The sequence below is a fragment of the Dendrobates tinctorius genome, unplaced genomic scaffold (genome assembly GCF_039654945.1).
Source record: "Dendrobates tinctorius isolate UK_male_01 unplaced genomic scaffold, ASM3965494v1 ptg000194l, whole genome shotgun sequence".
NCBI lineage: Eukaryota > Metazoa > Chordata > Amphibia > Anura > Dendrobatidae > Dendrobates > Dendrobates tinctorius.
The window spans coordinates 1,457,360-1,482,167 of NW_027361861.1; the positions used below are offsets into that span (position 1 = coordinate 1,457,360).

Genomic DNA, 24,808 nt, shown 5'->3' on the forward strand with positions numbered 1-24,808 from the left:
CCCTGCAGGTCTTCTCATCCTCCTGGGCTGATGTAGCAGAGCTGGAGGAGATCTTAAAGAGGTATGCTCAATCGATCCTCCTTATGGCAGGGGGATGGAGAGTTATGGGGCTGATTCAGGGCTTTTGGAAGCACTGTTCCAGTCTTCTCCATTGCACTCCATGCGCTTGCCCTCGTATCCGTGGATTACCGGGACCGTAAAGATCATCGCCAGAGGAATCAGCCCCAATCGTCGCAGGAAAGTGTACGGGGAGGTATACTCCGCGTGCTTGCCTGTTGTTGGTTCGGGGGAGAGCCTCATATAGACACTAAGCAAGAACTGGAGAAATCTCATCCAGCAAGAGGGTGTATACTGCAGGGGAGGAGTTAATTTTTTTTTCTGGTTTACTTAGTGTCCTCCTAGTGGCAAGCAGCATAACACCACTGTCTTTGTGTCCCCAATGAGGGGTAGGAGAAACATTTCAAACACAAGAAGTCTTGAGAAGGACTGACATGATCTGGAGCCAGAAAGGGATCATGAAGGATCAATGTATACAGCTTTTATTATGTAGCCTTAAGTAAATGAGCACAGATGTACCTTGATCGGCTGCGATCCTTGCTATGATCTCTTCCACGGTCTCTATCCTTTTCACGATCTCTGTCTCTATCACGATCTCTGTCTCGCTCTCTCTCTTTGTTTCTGTCACGATCCCGTTGCTCCCTCTCTTTTTCCTTCTCACGCTCTTTGTCTTGTTCCCGTTCGCGCTCCCTTCTCTCTCGCTCGCGTTCCCTCTGCCTTTCCCTCCGTTCTTTCTCAAACTCTTGTCTCTCCTTTTCCTTTTTGCCCTTCTCCTCTTCCAGTTTCTATGAATAGAGATAGGGATTGTTAATGCAAAGACATCTAAAAACAAAAAAAACAAAAAAAAACCCCAAAAACAATTTTTTAAAAATTGATAAAAAAAAGAATCAAAATTTGTTGCAAAAATAAAATATAAAAAAAGGCACAAGACTTGATTCCGTGCAAGAAGTATTTAGCTACAAGGACCAGCAATCTCCAACCATGGTTTCTAAGGGATCCAGGGCTCACAGTAAAGCAGCAATTCATATCCCAGGAGGAGAAAAAAAAGGACTAGAAAAATAAAAGGAAATGGATACATTGTGGCTTAGATACAAGGCAGGAATATAGAAGTGTTTTAGTCCCAGTAACAAATTTAGTAAGGAAGATGCCACAAAAAGAAGAGCAGCATTAAAGGGAACTGCTCACCCCCTACAAACACCATTTACCTACATAGTGTTAATCTGAAGGTAAATAGTGTGTAAATTCTGTTAGGCAGGTGTAAAGAAGCAGCGGCTGCAAGGAAAAAAAAAAATCACTATACCGTGAGCACATCTGTAATCACTTCCCTGCATGCTGATCGACAGCCTGCTTTGCGCACACTATATAGAGTAGGCTGTCAATCATGGTGCAAGAGTGTGATAACTGAACGCTCATTGCTTAGTAACTAATTGCTCCCTTTACCACCCCAACAACTGGAAGTGATAAAACAGCTGCAAGTAAAATGCAACTTCATTTTCTCCCTGAATTCGCTGCACCAGTATACCAAAATAACTTGATGTGAACACCACTTACCCGCACATTACTACTGTAATTGCAGGTAAATTGTGTATTTCAAGGTGATAGGTTCCCTTTAAAAAAAAAAAAATTCTTGAACTTTGATGTACAGACTGGAAGAGAGTCTCCTGACCAAAACTTGGCAGCCTCATGTATGCTTTTGAGGATGCGGAAATTTGGTTCAAGAGACCTGTGGCTAGTCAGCGCATCAAGGGCCGAGTACGGAGTAAGAAACCCAGCTGTGTGAAACTGGCCTTAGTCTAAATAGCTGGCGAGGAGATGGATTAGACGTCATATGTTCAGAGACATCTTTGATAGAAACTAAGCAAGTAAAATTGCAAACATGAAATGCTGCTTTTTAGAGTAAAAACAAGAAAATAGAGAGCACTTGTCGACATTTACAGCTTCAAGTAAACGGAGACCAAATTCTACTGGGAAAGATTGGTGGGCATGTTGATTAAAAAGACGCAAAGGCAACATTTACCTACAACAAGACTAGGATGTCGGCAAACTTACAAAATGTTGGTTTAGCTCTTCACAGAATGACGCTAAACATAGAAACTGCAGGAAGGTTGGAAATCAGGTGCGACATGGAATCTACAGGGAGGTATCCACTTGTTCCATAGCAATGGCCAAAAAAATATCAATTATTTTATTGTGGGAAAAAAAAAAAAAAAAAAAAAAAAAAAGTGTCTATGCCCCAAAATACCTTGAACACATTGGAAATAAAGACATCCACAGATCATATATCCATCCTTGTTAGCAATTGTTTTGAATTAACTTACAGATGATGTGCTAGGACATGGCTCTCCAACACGGGATTAACTTTGCCTACAAGCTATGATTCTGGGAGGAAGAGCAAGTACATTTTCAAAGACAGACAAGACCATTCTAGGTGCACAAATGTCTACGCATCACAGTTCAGATCTGATGGCAATTTACCAAGAAATGACTTTGCACCCCTTCAATCTCATGTTTTGTTTTTTAGATAATTAAAACTACAAATACACAAAAATGGCATTGTAGAAAGAAAACAAAAAAATACATTCAAATAAAAAAATCATTGAAAGATATCTTACCTTTACAAATGAGCTGTCGTTGGATCCCGGGAAAGAGTATTTACAGGTAAGGAAGAATAGAGCAAGAAGGACACAGAAAGGAGGGAAGACATTTACAATGCAAATGAAGGAGGTCATGACTCAATGGGATTAACCCTGCACATTTTGGCAGTACAAGCATGACAAGAAATGAAAAAGGAAAAAGAAACAAAGTGATAGGGCTATACTCTGTACACAGTCACAAATTATGTAATTACTAGTTTTGTAACTGTACGGTATTATCTTTGCAAACTTACCTCTTCCAGGCATTACAAACTGTAAAAGTTACTCCACCAGGGTTAATACTTACATTTTAATTTCTAGAAGATCCAAGTTTCATGATGATCCAAAATATCACATGAAAGGGATTATAATATATTCTATGTGTAAGGAAATAATGCTAGATCATCAGCCTAGTCATGTACAGTATATAGTAATCCAAAAATGGTTAATATTGAAAGTGTAGTTTTACTTGCACTTTGTTAGTATTAAAAAAAGGGAAAAAAAAAGTGTAGGAAAAAACAGAAATCACAGCATAGACAGAAGAAAATGGAAAGTAGTAAGAGAAGAGGGGTGGAAAAAAAATCTTACCTTCTGATCTTCAGATTCATCAGTGCTGTAAATGGACACCCCCTACATTACTCATACCCTGACAGCCATAAGGCGGCTGCAGTGTTATTTTACATATCCCTACCAAAACATGCAAAGGTTCACTGTGCTACATAAGCTGTAAAAAACCTACAACTGAAGACCAGGAAAGTCCGTGTACACAGAAAACAGAATGTACTTTTGTTAAGAAGGAAGCACACATACACAGTTGTGCAAAAGGTTTACACACCTTCAATTTACTCATAATAAAGCAGATTAGAGATTTATATATATATATATATATATATATATATATATATATATATAAAAAACAACTTACAAAAGCATAAAATACTGGCCTGGAGTGAAAGGATTCACTTACAAAAGATATATAGAAAAAATACAGTGCATTAGAGATGCACCTCTTACAGAAAAGTATCAGAAATAGCTTAATAACCAAGCCAGTTGCCGCTTTGCACATTTTTTTTTTTTTTTTTTTAAGAGGGGGTATCCGAAAAATATAGTAAAAAAAACAGGAGCTCATACTTACATTCTTATTCCATGTTACTTTCCAAGCTGAGTTTCATCTTGCATTAGTCACCATATGATCTCTATCATAATGGTGGGGGTCAATGAATAGATTAGCTTTATAGGGAATTTACAAATCTTCCATGCATCTTAACTGTGGCACATTTGGAAACCACTGAACTATTTTGATTTTTTTTTAATAAAAGCATATAGAAAGCTTTTTCTCATTTAGCGCTAAAAGTGTGATGTTGGTAAGGTATATGGTGGTGAGGTGGCTACAAATATTTTAATGCGCTAAGTTAGCTTTTTTTTTTTAGTTGCTGAGAACACAACTGACAGCAACAGCGCATTACAATGGTTAATGCCAATCACTATTTAGGAAAGATACACAATGCTGATTCACTGTCTACATTCATCTTCTCTGACATATTAGGCGTAAAGCCTATGTGAAAAAAAACAACTATGTGGCTCTGGATTCTGTAAGGAGCAGGATTTACCAGAAAGAAGCAAAAAAAAACGTTACCTTGTGTGTATCTCTGAATTTACTGATCTCGCGTGATATCAGGTCTCTCTTGTCATCTTCCATTTCTATGGCGTTTATGTCCTCCTGCTATAAAGAAATATATAGAATTTAAGTACTATTCTTATTATTCATTTATAAAGCACTTTTGTCATCTTCCATTTCTATTGCGTTTATGTCCTCCTCTTTAAAGAAATAAAGGGATTTTTGTGTACTCACCATAAATCTTTTTCTCCGAGCCAATCATTGGGGGGACACAGGATGATGGGTGTTATGCTGCTGCTACTATAGGAGGCTGACACTAAGTTAGTACAAAGAAAGTTAGTGCGTCCTCTGCAGTATACACCCGGAGGCTGACACTAAGTTAGTACAAAGAAAGTTAGCGCCTCCTCTGCAGTATACACCCTCATGCTGGCTCCCAGAGACCCAGTTCAGTGCAAAAGCAGTAGGAGAACATTAACAACATATAAGAGTACAACATGTTAAATTACCTAACAAGAACAAAGCCATTAGGCTAACAGGGTGGGTTATGTGTTCCTGAACGATTGGCTCGGAGAAAAATTTTACGGTGAGTACACAAAAATCCTTTTTCTACTTTGTCTCATTGGAGGACAGGACATCCCAAAGCAGTCCCTGGGTGGGGAACAACATAAATCCAAGTCCCACAGCTGCCTAGATGTGCGCCACTGTGGCCTGCATAATTTGCCTGCCCAGACCCGCATCAGCAGAAATCTGGGTGTGAATAATATAGTGCTTAGAAAATGTGTGCAGACTGGACCAAGTCGCAGCTTTGAAGACATGCTCCGCCGACGCCTGGTGCCGAATGGCCCAAGAGGCCCCCACTACCCAAGTGGAGTGCGCCCTGATCCCCACCGGGAAAGGCTGACCTCTGATGTGGTAGGACTCCTGGATTATGGAACAAATCCACCTGGCTATCGTGGTCTTTGAAGCGGCTAAACCCTTCGTGTTCCTCAGGGAGCAAGAACAAAGCATCCGAGATGTACCTTCTCAGAGCTCTCACTACGTCCAGAGTGCTAAGGGCCCTTTCCACTCTGTCGACTGGTGCAAAACAGAACGAGGGAAGAACAATGTCCTCGTTAAGATGGAAGGATGAGACCACCTTGGGCAAAAAGGACGGGAACTGTCTGAGGAAAACTTTGTCCTGATGGAAGCTAAGAAAAGGACAGAGCGGCGAGCTCTGAAACACACCCGACTGATGTGATCGCAAAGAGAAAGGTGACCTTCCAGGACAAAAAGGTCAGCGAGACATCCTGGAGCAGTTCAAAGAGTCTCCTGTAACACCCCCAGGACCAAGTTAAGGTCCCAAGGATCTCACGGCATGCGATAAGGAGGTACCACATGCGCAACATTTTGCATGAAAGTCTTTACTTGTAGCTTTGACGCAATCCTGCGCTGGAATAGGACTGATAAGGCTGAAATCTGGTCTTTGAGGGAACTTAGCGTCAGGCCTGAATCCAGACGTGTCTGAAGGAAGTCTAAAGTGGAGGGAAATGGAAAAAAATTAGGGGAGAACGTCCGTGATCTTTGCACCATGCAAAAAAGGTTTTCCAGGTACAGTGATAGATGTGTACCGATGCAGGCTTACGAGCAATAATCATTGTGGAAACGACCTGTTGTAAGAATCCAGCCTGGGTCAGGACCCAGAATTCAACGGCCAAGCCGTCAAACACAGAAGTTCTGGTGGCAAATCGATCCCTGGGAGAGCAGATCTGGACGATCCGGCATTTGCCAGGGAACGTCGGCACCAACTCCGCGAACCACGCCCAGCGTGGCTAGTCCGGCGCGACCAGGATCACTGGGACCCCCCTTCCGCCTTGGTCTTCCTGATGACTGTGGGAAGCAGCGGAAGCAGTGGAAAGACATATGGAAGACGGAACTGGGACGACGGAATAATCAGTGCATCCACTCGGATGGTATTTGGATCTCGAGAGCGAGCTATGTAGCCGGTCACCTTGGCGTTCAGTCTGGACGCCATCAAATCCACATCCGGAGTCCCCCAGCACAGGCAGTTCTGTTGGAAGAATTCCGGATGAAGTTCCCACTCCCCCAAGGCGAGACCCTGACAGCTGAGGAAGTCTGCCGCCCAATTTTCTACGCCTGGAATGTGCACTGCAGAGATTACTGAGTGGTACCTCTCTGCCCATTGGAGAATACGAGTTACCTCACACATGGCCGCTTTCCTGCGGGTACCCCCTTGATTGATGTATGCCATAGCCGTGGCGTTGTCCGATTGAATTCAAAGGGTTGACCCGCCAGGAGATAATGGAACTGTTGCAGGGCTAGCCGTATCGCTCGTATCTCCAGGACATTGATCGGGAGCTTGGACTCCCGAGTGAGTTGACCAGTGCCCCTGAGCAGTGTGGTGACGAAAAACTGCTCCTCATTCCAGAAGACTGGCATCTGTAGTCACCACTCACCAGTGAACCGGGAGAAAGGTTTTCCTTTTGTTGAGGGAGGAGCTCAGGGTCCATAGAATCATAGAATCGTAGAGTTGGAAGGGACCTCCTGGGCCATCTGGTCCAACCCCCTGCTCAAAGCAGGATTCGCTAAATCATCCCAGTCAGATGTCTGTCCAGCCTCTGTTTGAAGACTTCCATTGAAGGAGAACTCACCACTTCTCGTGGCAGCCTGTTCCACTCATTGATCACTCTAACTGTCAAAAAGTTTTTTCTAATATCTAATCTGTGTCTCCTCCCATTCAGTTTCATCCCATTGCTTCTAGTCTTTCCTTGTGCAAATGAGAATAAAGTTGATCCTTCTACAATGTGACAGCCCTTTAGATATTTGTAGACAGCTATTAAGTCTCCTCTCAGTCTTCTCTTTTGCAAACTAAACATTCCCAAATCCTGCAACCTTTCCTCATAAGACAGGGTTTGCAGACCGGTCACCATTCTGGTCGCTCTTTTCTGAACTTGCTCCAGTTTGTTGATGTCTTTTTTAAAATGTGGTGCCCAAAACTGGACACACTATTCCAGATGAGGTCTGACCAAAGAGGAGTAGAGGGAAATAATGACTTCACGTGATCTAGACTGTATGCTTCTGTTAATACATCCTAGAATTGCATTTGCCTTTTTTGCTGCTGCATCACACTGTTGACTCATATTCAGTCTGTGATCTATTAGTATACCCAAGTCTTTTTCACATGTGCTGTCACTTAGCCCTATTCCTCCCATTCTATATATGCTTTTTCCATTTTTATTGCCCAGATGTAGTACTTTGCATTTCTCACGGTTAAAAACCATTCTATTTGTTGCTGCCCACTTCTCCAGTTTATTTAAATCTTTTTGAATCCTCTCTCTCTCTTCTCTAGTATTAGCTATCCCTCCTAGATTTGTGTCATCAGCAAATTTAATCAGTTTACCCTCAATGCCTTCATCTAAATCGTTGATAAAGATGTTGAACAATACAGGGCCCAGGACAGAGCCCTGTGGTACCCCACTTGAGACATTCTTCCAACTGGATGTGCAGCCATTTACGACCACTCTTTGGGTCCGATCACTAAGCCAGTTATGAATCCACCTAACAGTTGCCTTGTCCATACCATACTTAGTCATTTTTTCAATAAGGATTGTATGAGAGACTTTGTCAAATGCTTTGCTGAAGTCAAGATATACTATATCTACAGCATTTCCTTGATCCACCCAATCAGTGATACCGTCATAGAAGGAAATTAAGTTAGTCTGACATGACTTATTAGTTACAAACCCATGCTGACTCTGTTTAATCACTTCATTCTTATCCAGGTATTGACATACATGTTTAATAATTTGTTCAAAGATCTTTCCTGGTATAGAAGTCAGACTCACCGGCCTATAGTTACCTGGGTCCACCTTCTTCCCCTTTTTGAAGATAGGAACAACATTTGCTCTTCTCCAGTCTTCTGGCACTTCTCCTGTTCTCCAAGAATTTTCAAAGATTATAGAGAGGGGTTCAAAAATTTCTTCTGCTATCTCCTTCAGTACTCTGGGGTGTAATTCATCTGGACCTGGAGACTTGAATTCATTTAGGCTAGCTAAGTGTTTCCTCACTATCTTTCTGTTTATAGATATCCTGGATTCTTCTATTCCCTTAATAGGACAGTGAATAACAGTTGATGTTACATTTCCTTTCTGAGAGAAAACAGATGCAAAATAGGAATTTAAAAGTTCAGCCTTCTCAACATTCTGTCTTACCATTTCATCATTTTCATCCTGTAAAAATCCTATAGCATCTTTGACTTTTCTTTTACTTTTGACATATCCCCAAAATCCTTTATTATTGCTTTTGACATCTCTTGCAAGCCTCAATTCATTTTCAGCTTTAGATAATCTGATTTGTGCCCTGCAGGTTCTGCAGACAGCATTATATTCTTCTTTAGATATGCCTCCCTCTTTCCATTTTATAAACATTTTTTTCTTCCTTTTTAGCATGTGCTTAAGTTCTGTGTTCATCCATCCTGGTTTCCTTAACTGCTTCCTATTCTTCCCTCTTTTCGGAATTGTTAACAACTGTGCTTTGAGAATTTCATTTTTCAAGATTTCCCATCCTTCCTGGACATTTTTGTCTTTAAGGATATCCAGCCATTGGATCCCTCCAATTCTCTTTCTGAATCCCTTAAAATCTGCCTTTCTGAAATCTAACCTTGACGTCTGAGTCTTCACAGGTCTTCCGCCTCTAGTTATCCAAAATTCTAAAATAGCATGGTCGCTACCTCCTAGGGTCCCAGCCACTTTTACCTCCTCAACCATTTCCTCCCTGTTTATAAGGATTAGATCCAAGGTCCATCATCTGAGAGCCTGCCTAACACGCAGAGACAAGCGGCACCAGCGGTCGAGAGAGAATGGGATCCTGTCCCAAGCCGCCAGAAGACCATGCTGCAGGGGATGGAGATGCAATTGAGCGAAGGGGACGACTTCGATTGCTGCCACCATTTTTCCCAGAACCCTCATGGCAAACCAGATGGAATGAAGGGACGAGTGAAAGTGTGTGAGCTCCTTGTTGAAGGGTTAAGGCTTTGTCTCGAGGAAAAATCACCAACCCTCGGGAGGTGTTCATGATCATCCCCCAGAAGGCGATCTGCTGGGCTGGAACTGGGGCAGACTTGCTTAAGTTGATCAGCCAGCCCAGGCGACAAAGGGTATCACAAGTGATACGAACGGACTCTTCTCAGTCCGGGAACGACGGTCCATTGACTAGAAGACGGCCCAGGTAGAGCAGATCGACCACACCTTGAGAGTGCAGAACGGACATTACGGCCACCATGACCTTTGTGAACACTCGGAGTGGTAGCGAGGCCGTGAACTGAAAATGCTGATTGCGAATGGCAAAGTGCAAGAATTTTTTTTTGGGGGGAATTCGGAATGTGGAGATACGCATCCTGAATATCGATGGATGTTAGGAACTCCCCTTTTTCCATTGACGAAATGACCAAACGGAGAGAATCCATCTGAAAATGGCGGACTTTGACAAACTTGTTTAGAAATTTGAGGTCCAGGATGGGTTTTATGCTTCCGTCCTTTTTTGGAACCACGAACAACCCCTTGAACATTTCTTATTCTGGAACCGACACAATGACTCCATCTTGACGCAGTGAATTTATGGCTCGAGAGAAAGCCCTTGCTGCTTTCGACCTTGGAGAACAGGGAAAGAAAGAACAGTGTTGGACGAGACGAACACTGTATTTTCTATCTGGAGGACACCAGGTCTCTGACTCATTCGTCATGGACGACGGAAAGACAGACCTGATGAAACAGAAGTAGGCGTCCGCCTACCCTGCTGGTGTTGACCGGATAACGCCAAGGGTCATTGGGCAGATAATCTCTGGAAACTAGATTCCTTAGATCTAGACTGTTTTGGACGAGTCATCCACTGTTGGTTGGGTCTATAGGAAATCTGTGATCCTTTGTTCCAGCGTGGATTACATCCTGAATCGGAAGAAGCCTGGATTGGTACGAAAGGACAGAAAACTGAATTGTTGGTGAAGCTTAAAAGGACGCCCAAGCCTCTGCTGGGGAAGAAATTTGCTCTTTCTTCCTGTGGCATCCGAGCCAGATTTTCTGACGGTCCGTGGGATTTTTAATTGATGACCCATCCGGGAGGGCTAGAAGGGTTTTGGAGGCCAGGCAGGATACTGGTGGGTCTACTACAGGAGATGCAACCCAATCTTTCCTCAGCTCAGCAGAAAAGGGATACTGCGCTTCAAGAGGCTTCTGCCCAGTGAAAAGTTTATCTGGATGCTCCCTGTGCCGATCAACTATAGACCGTTTCTGTCTATAGTTGATCGGCCCAGGGAGCTTTGGGGTGAATGTTCTATGAGGGCTCTTAATTCTTTTGAAGGACACTGCGTGATCTGGAGTCCTCATCGACTTTTAGAGTCTGGTTGACGGCGTCAATAAGCGAGTCCACCGTTTTTTTGAAATCTGGAGAGTCCAGATCTAGAGAAAAATCGAAATCGTACTCAGACTCATATTCGCTACCCGCTTCTGGTGAGGGAGAGAGAGAGAGAGAGAAGTGGAGCTCACGGACGCCAAGGCACCTGACAGCTCAGGAGACGTATTATGGATCCGTTTTCTAGACGCCTGCACGTTTCTAGAACGCTTGCGGCCCCCGCTAGCCGATGACTCCCGTATAGGGGAGGATCCATCTACATTAGCCATAGTAGCTCTCCGATCCACAGAGGGAATCAATCGCTTTGGCCAGAGAAGCCATGGATTGCGACATTGACGAAACCCACACTGGGTTCGGTGACAGTGGAGGGCTCCTGAGCATATTTGGGGTCACATGCGCTGCAGAATGGTAACCTCTGTGCCTTGGGAAACGCAGACTAGCAGGAGTTACATGCGGTGAAAAAAACTAATAGTGTTAAACTTTTTAGGCGCTTTGGACTGAAACATATTGTACTCCTCTATGAGCCCTTTTCCAGGGACTTGTACAAAATAGTACACTGCAGGGGGGAGGAGGAAGAGAGGACAGCTTGCAGCGGGTCCCTTACCCGGATCTTTTCCCAGATCCTGAGGCCCAGGTCCTGCGTCCCCTGTTTAGCACTGTCCTCAGCGCTGAATGTCCACCTTGCTATGGAAGAAAGACCGCTTCCAGATGCTGGCTCGTGTCCGTAGGTGGCAGGAGGAAGGATGGCCCCCAAGAGTACAGAGGCGCTTCTTGGCCTGAACGAGAAGTGCCGAAATCATGGGCGAAGCCGCCGGGACGCGTCATCGCGTAGGTGGAGCTTCCGGGTTGCAGCCTTCACAAGGCTGAAGCCGGGGGCTAAATTTAGCTGAACAGAGGACGATAAGGGACCTCCCCCGCTGTAGAAGATAACGGTTAGCGTCCTGGACCGTCTGTTTGGAGCCCTCTAGTCCCGGCACTTACCCGGATAATGCTGCCGGGTGCAGAGAAACACTGTTGTATCCAGCAGGTAGGGAACCTCCTGCTGATGCTGCTGTTTTATTTTAACGGTGCAGGGAACTCTCAATCCACCATCCCTTTAGTAGGGAGGTGGAGAGGGACCGACCGCCTTCTTGCATCACATCGCTTAACAGTGGTGATGCAGTGGGGGCTGCACGGACGCCAAAGTAATGGCTCTGTACATCCAAGGGCTTCGATCCCCTCGGATGGAACAGGGCTGGTTGTCTGGGATTGGGCCTGGCTGCAGAAGAGGATACATGGAGGCGACACTCCATGTGCTCATCTGTTGTCGGTACAGGGAGATCGGTGCCCTTTAAGGGACCAGTCACCCCTAAAAAATCAGCCCAGGCATGGTGCCCCACGTTGCAGGAGAGGGTACGTGGAGGCGACACTGCTCGTTCTCGCCTGTTGATGGTTCGGGTAGATCAGAACCTTGAAAGTTCTGTCGCCTCTTCATCCGAAGAAAAAAGTAAAAATCTAAATTAAAAAAAGAAAGAAAAATCATTTTTGGGTCTGAAGACCAGACCCATGTGCCTCCTACTGACATTAAGCAAGAACTGGTTCTCTGGGAGTCAGCATGATGGTGTATACTGCAGAGGAGGAGCTAACTTTCTTTGTACTAACTTAGTGTCAGCAGCATAACACCCATGGTCCTGTGTCCCCCAATGAGGCGAAGGAGAAATATAGAATTTAAGTACTATTACTTTTCATTTATATAGCACTAGTGATGAGCGAGTATACTCGTTGCTCGGGTTTTCCCGAGCACGCTTGGTGGTCCCCGAGTATTTGGGCGTGCTCGGAAATTTAGTTTGTGTCTCCGCATCTGCATGATTTGCGGCTGCTGCTAGACAGCCTGAATATATGTGGAGACTCCCTAACAAACAGGCAATCCCCACATGTATTCATCTTGTCTAGCAGCCGCAAATCATGCAGCTGCAGAGACACAAACGAAATTTCCAAGCACGCTCAAATACTCGGAGACCACCCGAGCAATTAGCATACTCGCTCATCACTATATAGCACCGTTGATGACATGGTGCTGTACATGAGAAGGGGTGACATCAAAATACAAATATCACTTACAGTAAACAAAGACAACTGGTACAGAGGGAAGAGAACCATGTCCTTGTGGGCTTACATTCTACAGGATTATGGGAAAGGAGACAGTAGGTTGGGGGTTGCAGTAGAACTGAAGACTTCTTGTTTCTATGGCAGGATAATTAGGCTAGGACTACACAGTGATGGACTAAACACTGCCACATTGAGATGCCCAACAAATAGAAAAAAAACATCCAGCTGGTTTTGGATCTCTAGTGCCACAAATGAGACTTTTGGTACTCACTGTGAAATCTATTTCTCGCAGCTTTCATTGGGGAGGACACAGCTGTCCCCAAGAAAACAACCAAGAACTATAACCAGCATCACAGTCATTGTAGCATTGCATCACATTGTGTCCAAAGTAGCCATAAAGCCCTTAATTGGGTAAATTTGCAAACTGCTTGTAAAAACAAGAAACTTTTCAATTTATTGGTTATTAAAAAGCATCTCCAGTTTCAAGAATAGAGGGAGATTTAATTTCTCTGACGCTTCATCGGGAGACACAGGAAGCCATGGGAGGAAGACTGTTGTCACTCCCCATTGACACCCCCACCTAATCAAGGGTCAACACCATCTTCTGCCTCGTCCGGGACCATGACAGTCTAGGAAGTAAGATGCACCTATTCCAGCAACCCCCATCCCTCACCTGGAGGCTCCTGATGCAGTCTTCAGGACAGTGGAGGAGTTGGGACCACATCTAGAATCGGGTACCCCTCCCTTCCACAGTCCCTCTTTATGGTGGCGGGGCTCCTCAGGATAGTGCTGACCTCATACCCTCATTGAAGCGAACCTGTCAGCAAGATTTTGCTTAGAAAACTAGAGTGACAGGTTGGCACCATTATACTGATTAAAATGATACCTTGGTTGATGAAATCAATCTCGAGGTTGTGGTTTAATCTGTATTAGGAAAAAATGGCATGTAGTTGCTAACAGAGACAACTTCCTGTATGATGTACTCGGCGACGGTCATTGACCACTCCTGACAGATTCAGCTACTCCCTGTCAACAAAGCAGCAGTTTCTCTTCCTGTTGACAGGGCAGGACTACTGGTGTCATGCTGATTGACAGCTGGCTTCTCCAATTAGGCATTGTGGAATCAGCTGTCAATCAGCATGACACCAGTAATCCCGCCCTGTGAGCAGGAAGAGAAACTGCAGCTCTGTTGACAGGGATAAGATGAAACTGGCAGGCGAGATCAATCATCGGTTTCGGGTACAACAGGCAGGTAGTTGCCTGTTAGCAACTACTAAGTCGCAGATATCCCTTATAATTAGATTCTCGTGCTTCGCCGCAGGGCTGTTCACATATTCATCCTTATAGGCTAATGACAGGTCACTGATCCTTCAGTGATTTGCCCCCTATTTTACATAATGCGTATAATAGTGTTGGGTTAGGGGAAAAAAAAAAAAAAAAAAAGTAACTTCAGCAAAATGGCGCCGATACATGTGCAGTAGCATCTATCGCTTGTCAATAGATGCGCCGGCGCCATTTTGCCACAGCCCAACTTTTTTTTTTCCTCCAACAAAATACTGCCACCGCCAGAACTGACCTAAAAAATGTTTTCTACGATAATATTAAATGCAGTATGTAAGATAGGAGGCAGGTCAGTGAAGGATCAGTGACCTGTCATAAGCCCATAAGGATGCATATGTAAAGCAGAGTCCATAGGCCTCCCCGAAGCATGAGAATCTCATTAACTGAAAACTCCCAGGGTGTTTTGTTTCTCCGACCATGAAGAATCTGATGGAGTGTCCCTGCAGAAGGAGTACACTCAGGAAATTGTTCCAGAGCAGGTAACGTTCGGAGATCTTTTTCCTTTCAACCTTGTCTATCTGAAGGATCCCACTTTTTCTTCCGCAGCCTGCTGTCGCCGTTTAATTTCCCATTTTCTGGCAGGGTGCACCAATGTACATACAGAAGTCTCACACCTGTTCCTATGGATAGGTTGATAAATCCATTAGCGATGTGCTGTAACCTGATTAAATGGTACTACTCTCCAGTCGTTTCCACACAGCACTCATGCTACCTATAGTAGGTCGAAACGGTGTCACCAGACCCCTATCACATTTACTAATTTTAGACATGACAACCGCCTTTTTCTCTATCCACCTCCTAAGCGAGTCAGACCCACCAGCTTCCCTAATGCCCGCTATGGAGTGATCACCTATGTGTCCGTCGTCTGGTACTCTGTCCACCCTCACCAGTGTGTCAGACACCAACCTAAATGACCAGTTATAGAGCGGCCTTCTCGTACGGCAGCAACTGTCTGGTTGTCCAAGTCCGTGGCCACCGCTATTTAGGGGTTACCCATGCAGACTACTGCCGGCTCACTGTCCACTTTATATAGTGTCAGACCTACTAACAACTGATTTCATAGAAATACAGTGGTTGCCTTTCCAGTCAACCGTCTAGTCCTCGACCTACAGCTCTCACCATTTTTTCTTTCCGCAGAAAACTACCTCAAGACTTTTAATAGAAGGTATTACAGTCAAGATTCGAGTCAATAAACAGGCTTCTGCTCCTTAAGGGAAAGGATCGCTCTTATCCTGCAAATCTTGTATCCTTTCTGTGGTCCTTGTTTTCTGGTACGTTGTCCCACACTATTATCCTAAGGCTCAACACAGACCCACCTGACAGTCCGCCATCTTTGTTGGGACTGCCGATTACCTCTGCACTTGCAGGGTCAATACTCAAGACTAGCCTCACCAATTTTGTTCGAGCAGGATTGTCTCGGTTTGCCCATGTTCCTGTGCCAGGTTTCTCCCTGGGGCTCATACAACAAAGTTGCTGGACCTAGTTGAGCGATCTGCATACATGAAGCTATTAACTTTTCTCTCTCCCTACAGTTGTCGGCAGTTCCCAACAACTGCAGGATATTCTGACTCAGATCTAGATTCACAATCCTGCATGCAAAGTTATCTTTTTCATTTTCAGGGCCGTCACGTCTGGAGACAGACTGGGGGGGGTGTCTCCAGACGCTTGATTCCAGAGGAGGGACCAATCAAGCTTCTACCAGACAAGGACCTTTTCAAGGTCACCTCTACTGCCGATTCTATCCCTTCAGGAAAGATGAGCCCCGTCTATCCTGTTTAACACGCGACCAGTCAGTCACCCAATCCTGTGTGTGTGTAATCTTTTTCACTGTTGGCACCAAGGTCTTTCCTCCCAAGGTATGAATCTCAACCCTTATCCTTGATTCTAGTCTATTCGATGATGATCTTCCTGCTCTCCCATCTATATTCTCCTCTCACATCTTAAATCTTAATGACCATGTTGGGCCATTTTGTGGGGGCACTTGAAGCAACATTACCCTCCCTTCACAATGGACAGGAAGGTCTGTCCCTGGATCGGACCTTAGTTCTCCCCCGTCAGGCGAATTATCTGAGCGGGAGCCCATTTTTCACCCCTCCTCGTCCTCTTGACGTTGCCGATCGATGGTAGGAAGTCCCTGAATACTTGCCTCCAGGTTGGCGAGCCATCTTCAAGAAGCTCCCAGCAGCTGGAAAGAACAGGAGTCCTCCCTCCACCAACCTTTCGAAGTTCAGTGTCCGCTTAAGCTGAAATAACCGTGACTTACATAATCCCCAGGGTGGAACGCTAAATAGGGCAGTCTGTTTTCTTTTTTTTCTAAAGCTGAACTCAATGTCCCTCCTATCTCCATGGTTTCACTCCTGGTATTAGCATCAGACTGCCCGGGGAGACCCGGTATCCGTCCCATGGACGCTCCCACACTGTCCAGAAGGGCCTTTGCAGGATTCCCTCTTGTCCAGACATCTCTTTCCAGGGTACTTTCTTCCTCTAGTATTCTTAGCTTCTTAGTTCACGTCATGACAGTAGGAGCCGCAGCTTGGCAGGCAGCTTGTACTCTTTGACCAGGTTCTTCATACCATATATACAGTGAGGCAACCACCTTCCTTCTGCCTAACTGTCGTGTAACGACACTGTCCTATTTTTCTTCCCTCCTTCCTGGCTTTTCCTACAGCAGGGCCTTGACGCCATTCTGTCCCTCTCCTCTTTAAATGGCCAGGCACCCTTTATATCACCTTCCAGAAGCTCTTGTCCCTTAGTGAAGTCCTCCTTCCTTCCTAAGGTGTGTCTTATATCCTCTTCCAGAAGTACTTGGCTCTTCGTTACACAAGGACAGAGGAGTCATATGCTCTGTCCCATCCCTCCCTTTTTAAAGTGGTTACTTCCCTTTTCCTTCTTTAGTTACTTCGTACTTAGAATCATAGAATAGTAGAGTTGGAAGGGACCTCCTGGGCCATCTGGTCCAACCCCCTGCTCAAAGCAGGATTCGATAAATCATCCCAGTCAGATGTCTGTCCAGCCTCTGTTTGAAGACTTCCATTGAAGGAGAACTCACCACTTCTCGTGGCAGCTTGTTCCACTCATTGATCACTCTGTCAAAAAGTTTTTTCTAATATCTAATCTGTCTCTCCTCCCATTCAGTTTCATCCCATTGCTTCTAGTCTTTCCTTGTGCAAATGAGAACAAAGTTGATCCTTCTACAATGTGACAGACCTTTAGATATTTGTAGACAGCTATTAAGTCTCCTCTCAGTTTTCTCTTTTGCAAACTAAACATTCCCAAATCCTCTTGTTCTGTCATGGCCTCTTCTCAACTGGGTTCCCGTCAGAGCTGCGTCTCTACATTTCCAGGACAGGACTCCTCAGATGTTTGGACTCTCCTCTTTGTGAATTCTGAAGGGGGTTGCCCCACTTCTTAAACCTCCACTGTCTGGTACACCTGTTTCATACAGAGTGAAGAAAAGACAGATCTCACTTAGGATCATGGCTCTCCCCACATGACAGTGGGAACTTCATGGGCTGCTTGCCCTGGGACCTGCTATAGGCTGCTTCCTAGTCTTCAGTCCACACCTTCTCCTAGCCCTACACAGTTCTCACCTACGTTTCAGCAATCGCTAGCCTGGACAGGAAGGTCCTGCGTGCAGCAGCAGACCGGCCTTACATTTTGGCACAGCTAGTTCTTCCCACTCTAGGGACTGCTTTAGGGCGTCCCACGGTTTTCTGTGTCACCCAATGAAGCGATAAAGAAAAGATTTTGGGTACTTACTGTAAAGTTCATTTCTGGGAGTCTTCATTGGAGGGACACAGCACAAGCCTTACTTGTGCCATTGTTGGATTTTAAATGTGGGTGCTCTCCTTTACTACTGCTTTCTCACAAAACTGGTCACCTCTCTGTTAAGCTCCCGTCACACATAGCGATCTCTCTAGCAAGATCGCTGCGGAGTCACAAGTTTTGTGACGCAACAGCGATCTCACCAGCGAGATCGCTGTGTGTGACACTGACCAGCGACCGGCCCCCCTGCCGGGTATCGCTGATCATCCTGGAATAGCCAGGACATTTTTTTTTTTGATCGCTGGTCTCCCGCTGGACAACACGCATCGCTGCGTGTGACAGGCGGGAGACCAGCGATCAACACTCTGGTAACTAAGGTAAACGCAGGGTTTCTAAGCAGCGCGCAGTGCTTAGAAACCCTCTTGTGTACCTTAGTTACCAGCGCGCTGACGCAGGGAGCTGGTAACCAAGGTACACATCAGGCTTCTAAGTGACACACGCCGCTTAGAAACCCGATGTGTACCTTAGTTACCAGCTCCCTGCATCAGCATGCTGGTAACTAACGTAATCAGCGACGCCGCGCGCTCAGCGTCGCTGGTGCTGATCGCTGGTGAAGCTGCCTGTTTGACAGCTCACCAGCGATCCTGATAAGTTGATATCGTTGTCGGGATCGCTGGTGAGTCACTAAGTGTGACGGGGCACTTAGTCAGTGGGTGTAGCCTGCTGCGGGGAGGAGTTAGCTTTTTTCTGCCTAGTGGCAGCAGCATGCACCAATGGGTGCCTGTGCCCCCCAATCCCAACGAAGGCACTAAGAAAAAGATCTTACAGTAAGTACCCAAAATCTTCTCTTTACTGTTTACTGCTCCTTGCCTAGCTTGTGAGCCACTGCTGCAGTCTAGGCCAGGGTTCCCCAACTCCAGTCCTCAAGGCCCACCAACAGATCATGTTTTCAGGATTTCCTTTGTATTGTACAGGTGAAGCAATTATCACCTGAGCAATACTAAGGAAATCCTGAAAACATGACCTGTTGGTGGGCCTTGAGGACTGGAATTGGGGAACCCTGTTCTAGGCAATGAGTGCAGCACTTACAAGCTCTCCATCTGCTAAAGAGTTTCTAAGCACTACTCTGAAGCGGGCCAGACAGCTGGAGAGCACCTTTGGCTTCGAATTCCAGCCAGCTTGTGTGCTAATATGCTCCGGCAAAGCTGCCTCTGTGTGTAGTATGCAAGAAAGCACAGCTTGGGCCAAAGGGGCAAACATACCTATGGTCCATACTGTCAATCCAACAACGCGTTTAGTGTAACTAGACTTTCATTTACAAACTACTGGTATATATTCAACTTACTGACAATTCTTCCTTTTTGTCTTTTCTTTTCTTTTTTGGGTGTGACTCGGAGTCCAGAGATGGAGCATTCAGCTCACTGGAATACTCTTTTATTAGCACATCAATTGAACTTCTAAAAATGGCATCACGTCTTTTTGTTTCTTCATCAAGGTCATCATCTTCATCGCCAGGTGGTTCAGGACGGGCATTCTAGAAAAATAATTGACAAGGCTACATTTGTGTCTTGTCCTCCTAGAAGGCAGCAACTATTGGTCATCTCCATATAACAGAAAATATATACCGGACTGAATATACAACATAACACTTTTCAAACAGGGAAACTGGCTTTTCTCACACCAAGTTTCTACATAGTCTCCAATGAATATGAAGTTAAGAGTCAGAAATGCATATAATAATAGTAACCAACACTTTTTATGCTGCTCACCCCATTAGAAGCCCTCCTGCTTGCTTTCCACTCATCCAATTGAGCTTTTGTTTTAGCATCTACTTTAACAAGTAGTTTCTTTTCGCCAATCTGTAAGTCATGGAGTAACCGCAGTGCTCGAAGGGTAGATTCAGGCTCTTTATACTCACAAAACCCAAAAGCTGTATGGGAAAAACAAGAAAAAAAGGACGAGGTTAAAGGCTATGCAAAGGATATAATTTTCTTATATTCACGTAATGTTAAATGTTAGATGAACAGTGCATCAGAAGGATAAGAAACTGTAATTACCAACATATAGTATATCACAAAAGTGAGCACTCCTCATATTTTGTAAATTTTCATAGGACAACACTGAATATATGACACTTTGATTCAGTGTAAAGCTGTCCGTTTACAGCTTGTATAACAGTGTAAACTTGGTGTGCCCTCTAAACCAGCGTTCCCCAACTCCAGTCCTCAAGGCCCACCAACAGGTCATGTTTTCTGGATTTCCTTAGTATTGCCCAGAGGTGACAATTGCATCACCTGTACATTACAAGGGAAATCCTGAAAACATGACCTGTTGGTGGGCCTTGAGGACTGGAGTTGGGGAACTCTGCTCTAAACAGCAACACAGCCATTAATGTCTAAACTGCTGGCAACAAAAGTGAATATAACCCCTAAGTGAAAAAGGCTAAATTGTGCCCAAGTGTGAATATTTTGTGTGGCCAAATCACTGCCTTATCTCTTGGGCATGGAGTTCACTAGAGCTCCACAGGTACCCACACTATGCATTTTTATTTGCTAGTGTGCAATTATCTGACCAGGACACATACTAATTGCAAATATGGCAACCCCAAAGCCATAGGAGACTGTGGTCGGTGTCAGACCACATCTTCTACACTGTGGCTGCCTCAGGGCTGGGCACACCACCTGGACTGCTAAGAGTACAGCTGTGCTCTGAGCTAGAATTTTCCCATCACCACCCACCCAGTGTTCAGCGGCGGTGACAGGAGTGTTCAGATTACAGCCTCGGAAAAACTCCTTTGCAAAGGTATTCTGTCGACGCTCCCACTGCCGAATTAGCAGATCTAGAAGACCAGATTGCCCACGCGGGGAAGTACCTTCTGTCAGCTTCAACATAGTCACGATCCGCAGGGTCTTATCGCTGAAGACATAGAACGCGGACTCTGCATTCAAGAATTCTCTCACCATTCTCCCATTCCAGGGCTGCCGGCTCATTGGAGAAGACCTAGACAAGATCATTTTGGACACCATGGGGGGGAGAGAGTACTTTGATTCCACAACAGAGGGTCAAATATCCACCTCCCATGAGATGAACGATTCAGTTTAGCTCCTTTTCAAAATTCTCAGTCTGGAACAGCAAATGCCAAGACAAATCTCCAGCCCACCAGGAAAAAGAGTAAACCCTATTTCAAGCCACAAAGCAACCAACGCAGATCCTCCAAGCCCATTTCAAACAGATCATCTTCGACATGATGAGTGGCTCTCTGTAGATGACGAAGCTTCGGTTCAGGACATCATCTCCTACGACTACAAAATACAATTTTCCACCCTCCCACAGCCATGTTTTTTTTTTTTTTTTTGTTAGTCCCACCCTCCAAAGAACCTTACTTTCATTTTCAGCTTTTTCAAGGCTTTGGCCTCAGTCCACAAGCCAGGCGTCATCATTCCCGTTTCCCTGCAGAAGCTCTCTTTGGGTTTTTATTAATACCGGTTTGTGTTCCCAAAGAAGGATGACTTTCATCACACACTGGACCTCAAATTATTGAGTAGACACGTTTGCCTGTGTCACATCAGGATGTTGTCCCTTCATTTGATAATAGCCTTCATGGAATCCCAGGAGTTCCTATGCTCGGTGGACATTCAAGATGACGATCTGCACATACCCATTTTCCCACCTCACCGGAGGTTCTTCCGTTTCGTAGTACAAGAATCTCGCTTTCAATTCACGGCACTGCTGTTTGTCTTAGCAACAGCACCCAGGGTTACATGAAGGTAACGGCCATAGTTTGCAGCAGGCGAATTCTTGATATCCTTTATTTGGACAACATCCTGATTAAGGCTCCATCACCCTCAGTATGTCACGAGAGTCTGCAGATCACTCTGGACACCCTCTCTCAAGGCTGGATCATAAAAAGTTCAAAGTCGTCTCTGGCACCGGTCAAAGCAGTTTTCCTGGGAATACTGTTCTTCAATGCATGAGCAAGCATCTTTCTCAACAAAGAAAAGTACTAAGTCTTACTATGTGAAATTCGTTCTCTCAGAGGTCCATCCCCAGTTCTGCATGTGCGTACTGGGCAAGAAGGTTTCTCAGCTCTACACACGCCACCCTACAGCTATTTCTCCTATCAAGATGGGACAAGTGTTGACTAGCTCCCTGAACCGGCTTGTCACTCTTCCGCCTCAGATCAAAAAGTCCCTGGAATGGCAGAGACACTCTATTCTCATTAGTCACAGAAGAAGGTTTCTGCCAAGGCGTTGGAAGGACGTAACGACGGACGCCAGTCTGCTCGATTGGGGAGCAGTTTTTCAAGAAAAAAAAAACCACCAAGGTTACTTACCGGTAGCCGGTTATTCCGGAGCCCATGACGGCACACATGAGAGAGGGGATCCGCCCAGTCAGGACAGGAACCCTACTGAAGATAAAAGGGCGGTAACTCTCCCTCACTTCAGTTGGTTTACAGAGCATGAGAGGCCCCTCGGGTTAGTTCACATGGTAAAACTATCACCACATTATATCTAACTAAAAAAAACACCCAAACTATAGTGCACACCAATAGGAGTGAAAAAGGGGGGGGGGGGGGGGGGAATATACAGGTGCCGTCATGGGCTCCGGAAAAACCGGCTACCGGTAAGTAACCTTGATGTTTTCCCGTCTCCCATGATGGCACACATGAGACTTTTGTAGAATAAGACACCTTAGGGAAGGACCACCGCTTGCAGCACCCTTCTACCAAAGGTTAGGTCAGTAGAGGAAGACAGATCAAGTCGGTAGTGCTTAAAAAAGGTGGAAGGTGAGGACCAAGTAGCGGCTTTACAAAATTTGTTCAATCGATACCTCAGCCTTCTCTGCCCAGGAGGTAGCCACGGCTCTGGTGGAGTGAGCTTTGATGCCTTCTGGAACCGGAGCACCACTTGCGGACTGGATAACATAATGGCTTCCCTGATCCATCTGGCAATGGTACTCGTAGCTACCCCGTGCCCTTTTCTACTACCCTGAAAGGCTACAAACAGGGACTGATCTTTCCTCCACTGACTAGTTACTGACATATATTGTACTATGGCTCTTCTTACATCTAATGTATGGAACTTTTGCTCCCCCTGCTCCCCCGGGTTTCTAGGATTATTACAGAAACATGGCAAGGAGATTTCCTTAGTCCTATGAAACTTTTGGACTACCTTGGGGAGATAGGCCGGGTCTGGTCTTAGAACCACTCGGTCATCCAAGATCTGTGTATATGGAGGAAATATAGATAGAGGTCGCTGACTCTTCGGGCTGATGTTAAGGCTACCAGTAAGAAAGTTTTAAGTGTAAGTAGCTTTGGTGACAGCTCTAGTAGTGGTTCAAAGGGGTCTTTGGTTAAGGCCTCTAAGACTAGGTTGAGGTCCCAGGGTGGTATCTTTGGGATAATGACCGGCCTTGACCTGCCACAGGACTTTATGAATCGGGACACCCACCTATTGGCTGCTAAGTTGCAGTTATTTAGGGCCCCCAAAGCTGAGACTTGAACTTTGAGTGTGTTAGTGGCTAACCCCAGTTGTAGCCCCGACTGTAAGAACTCTAGGATAGGTCCCACTGGTGCTACATCCCCCAAAGGTTCTCCCAGGAAGTCTAGGTACTTTTTCCACGTTCTACCGTAGATTTGGGATGTTATAGGTTTCCTACTTTTCAACAGGGTGGAGACTAACCCTGGAGAGAATCCCTGGCGACTCAGTAGCGCCCTCTCAAATTCCAGGTTGCTAGATGGAAGCCCTTCACCTGAGAGTGGACCACTGGTCCCTGGGAAAGCAGGTCTGAAATCTCCGGTCGTATCCATGGATCTGTCACTGACATGAGCCTCAGAAGGGAGAACCAAGGCCTTCTCGGCCAAAACGGCGCTATAAGAATTATTCTCGCTCGATCCTCCCTGATTTTCCTGACCACTACTGGGATCATTGTTATCGGGGGAAATGCATAGGCCAGGATGAACTTCCAGGGTATTTGTAGGGCATCTACTGCGAAGGGGTTTTCCTTTGGATTCATGACCCAGGTGTGGCGGCCCCGAAGTAAGGGAAGGAAATGTTTCACAGCTTTTTCCACTGCCCATAGTTCTTTTACATTTGAACCGTGATCCCTTTCTAGCAAGGACCAGGTCCCCTGTATTGAGTGGGATCTCAGGTGTGCTCCCCATCCTGTGGCACTCGCGTCTGGTGTAATGATGTCCTCGACTGGTTTTTGCCACGGGATACCGGCTGTTAGATTCTTTTCTACAGTCCACCAGAGCAGGGAATCTCTTACAGCCACTGAGAGACATAGTTTGCCTTCTAAATGCCCTTTTAATTGTTTCTGTGCTGACAGAACTTCCCACTGTAGTTGCCTTAAGTGGTACTGCGCCCATGCTACTGCGGGTATGCATGATGTCAGTGAGCCTAAAAGGGACATTGCGTTCCTCAGTGTCATATTTGGCCTTTGTATTGCTGTGCGAGCTAGGCCTCTTATTTTGGTCACTTTGCTCTCTGGTAGGAGGCAGCGTTGTAGCTCAGAGTCCAATACCAACCCTAGGAAGGATTGCTCTTTTACTGGGGTTATCCTTGACTTGGGGATGTTTACTATCCATCCTAGTCCTACTAGAATTGATATCACTTCCTTCACTTGATGTGTGCAGTGGGACTCAGACCTCCCTATTACCAGAAAGTCATCTAGGTATGGGACGATCACTATGTCCCTGGAACGCAGAAAAGACATTACTTCAGCCATCACTTTGGTGAATACTCTGGGGGCTGTAGACAGGCCAAACGGAAGGGCTGCGTATTGGTAGTGTTTCACCTGCCCCTGGACATAAAGCGCTACTCTCAAATATTTTTGATACTCCCGATGAATTGGGATGTGATAGTAGGCATCTTTTAAGTCTATCACTGCCATGAGGCAATGC

The 24,808-nt window shown here is 45.4% G+C and overlaps 1 protein-coding gene across 2 annotated transcripts in view; it reads right to left on the minus strand.

The window, feature by feature from the left end:
• The window catches only part of RBM25 (RNA binding motif protein 25), a 119,564-nt gene that overhangs the window by 25,073 nt on the left and 69,683 nt on the right, over positions 1 to 24,808 (minus strand). For both annotated transcript variants that reach the window (XM_073552691.1, XM_073552690.1), the window contains exons 6-9: positions 19,674 to 19,834; positions 19,250 to 19,438; positions 4,327 to 4,413; positions 577 to 842 (exon numbers count right to left, since the gene is read on the minus strand). In XM_073552691.1, coding sequence (XP_073408792.1) covers positions 577 to 842; positions 4,327 to 4,413; positions 19,250 to 19,438; positions 19,674 to 19,834 — 703 coding nt within the window. The remainder of the gene's footprint in view (positions 1 to 576; positions 843 to 4,326; positions 4,414 to 19,249; positions 19,439 to 19,673; positions 19,835 to 24,808) is intronic.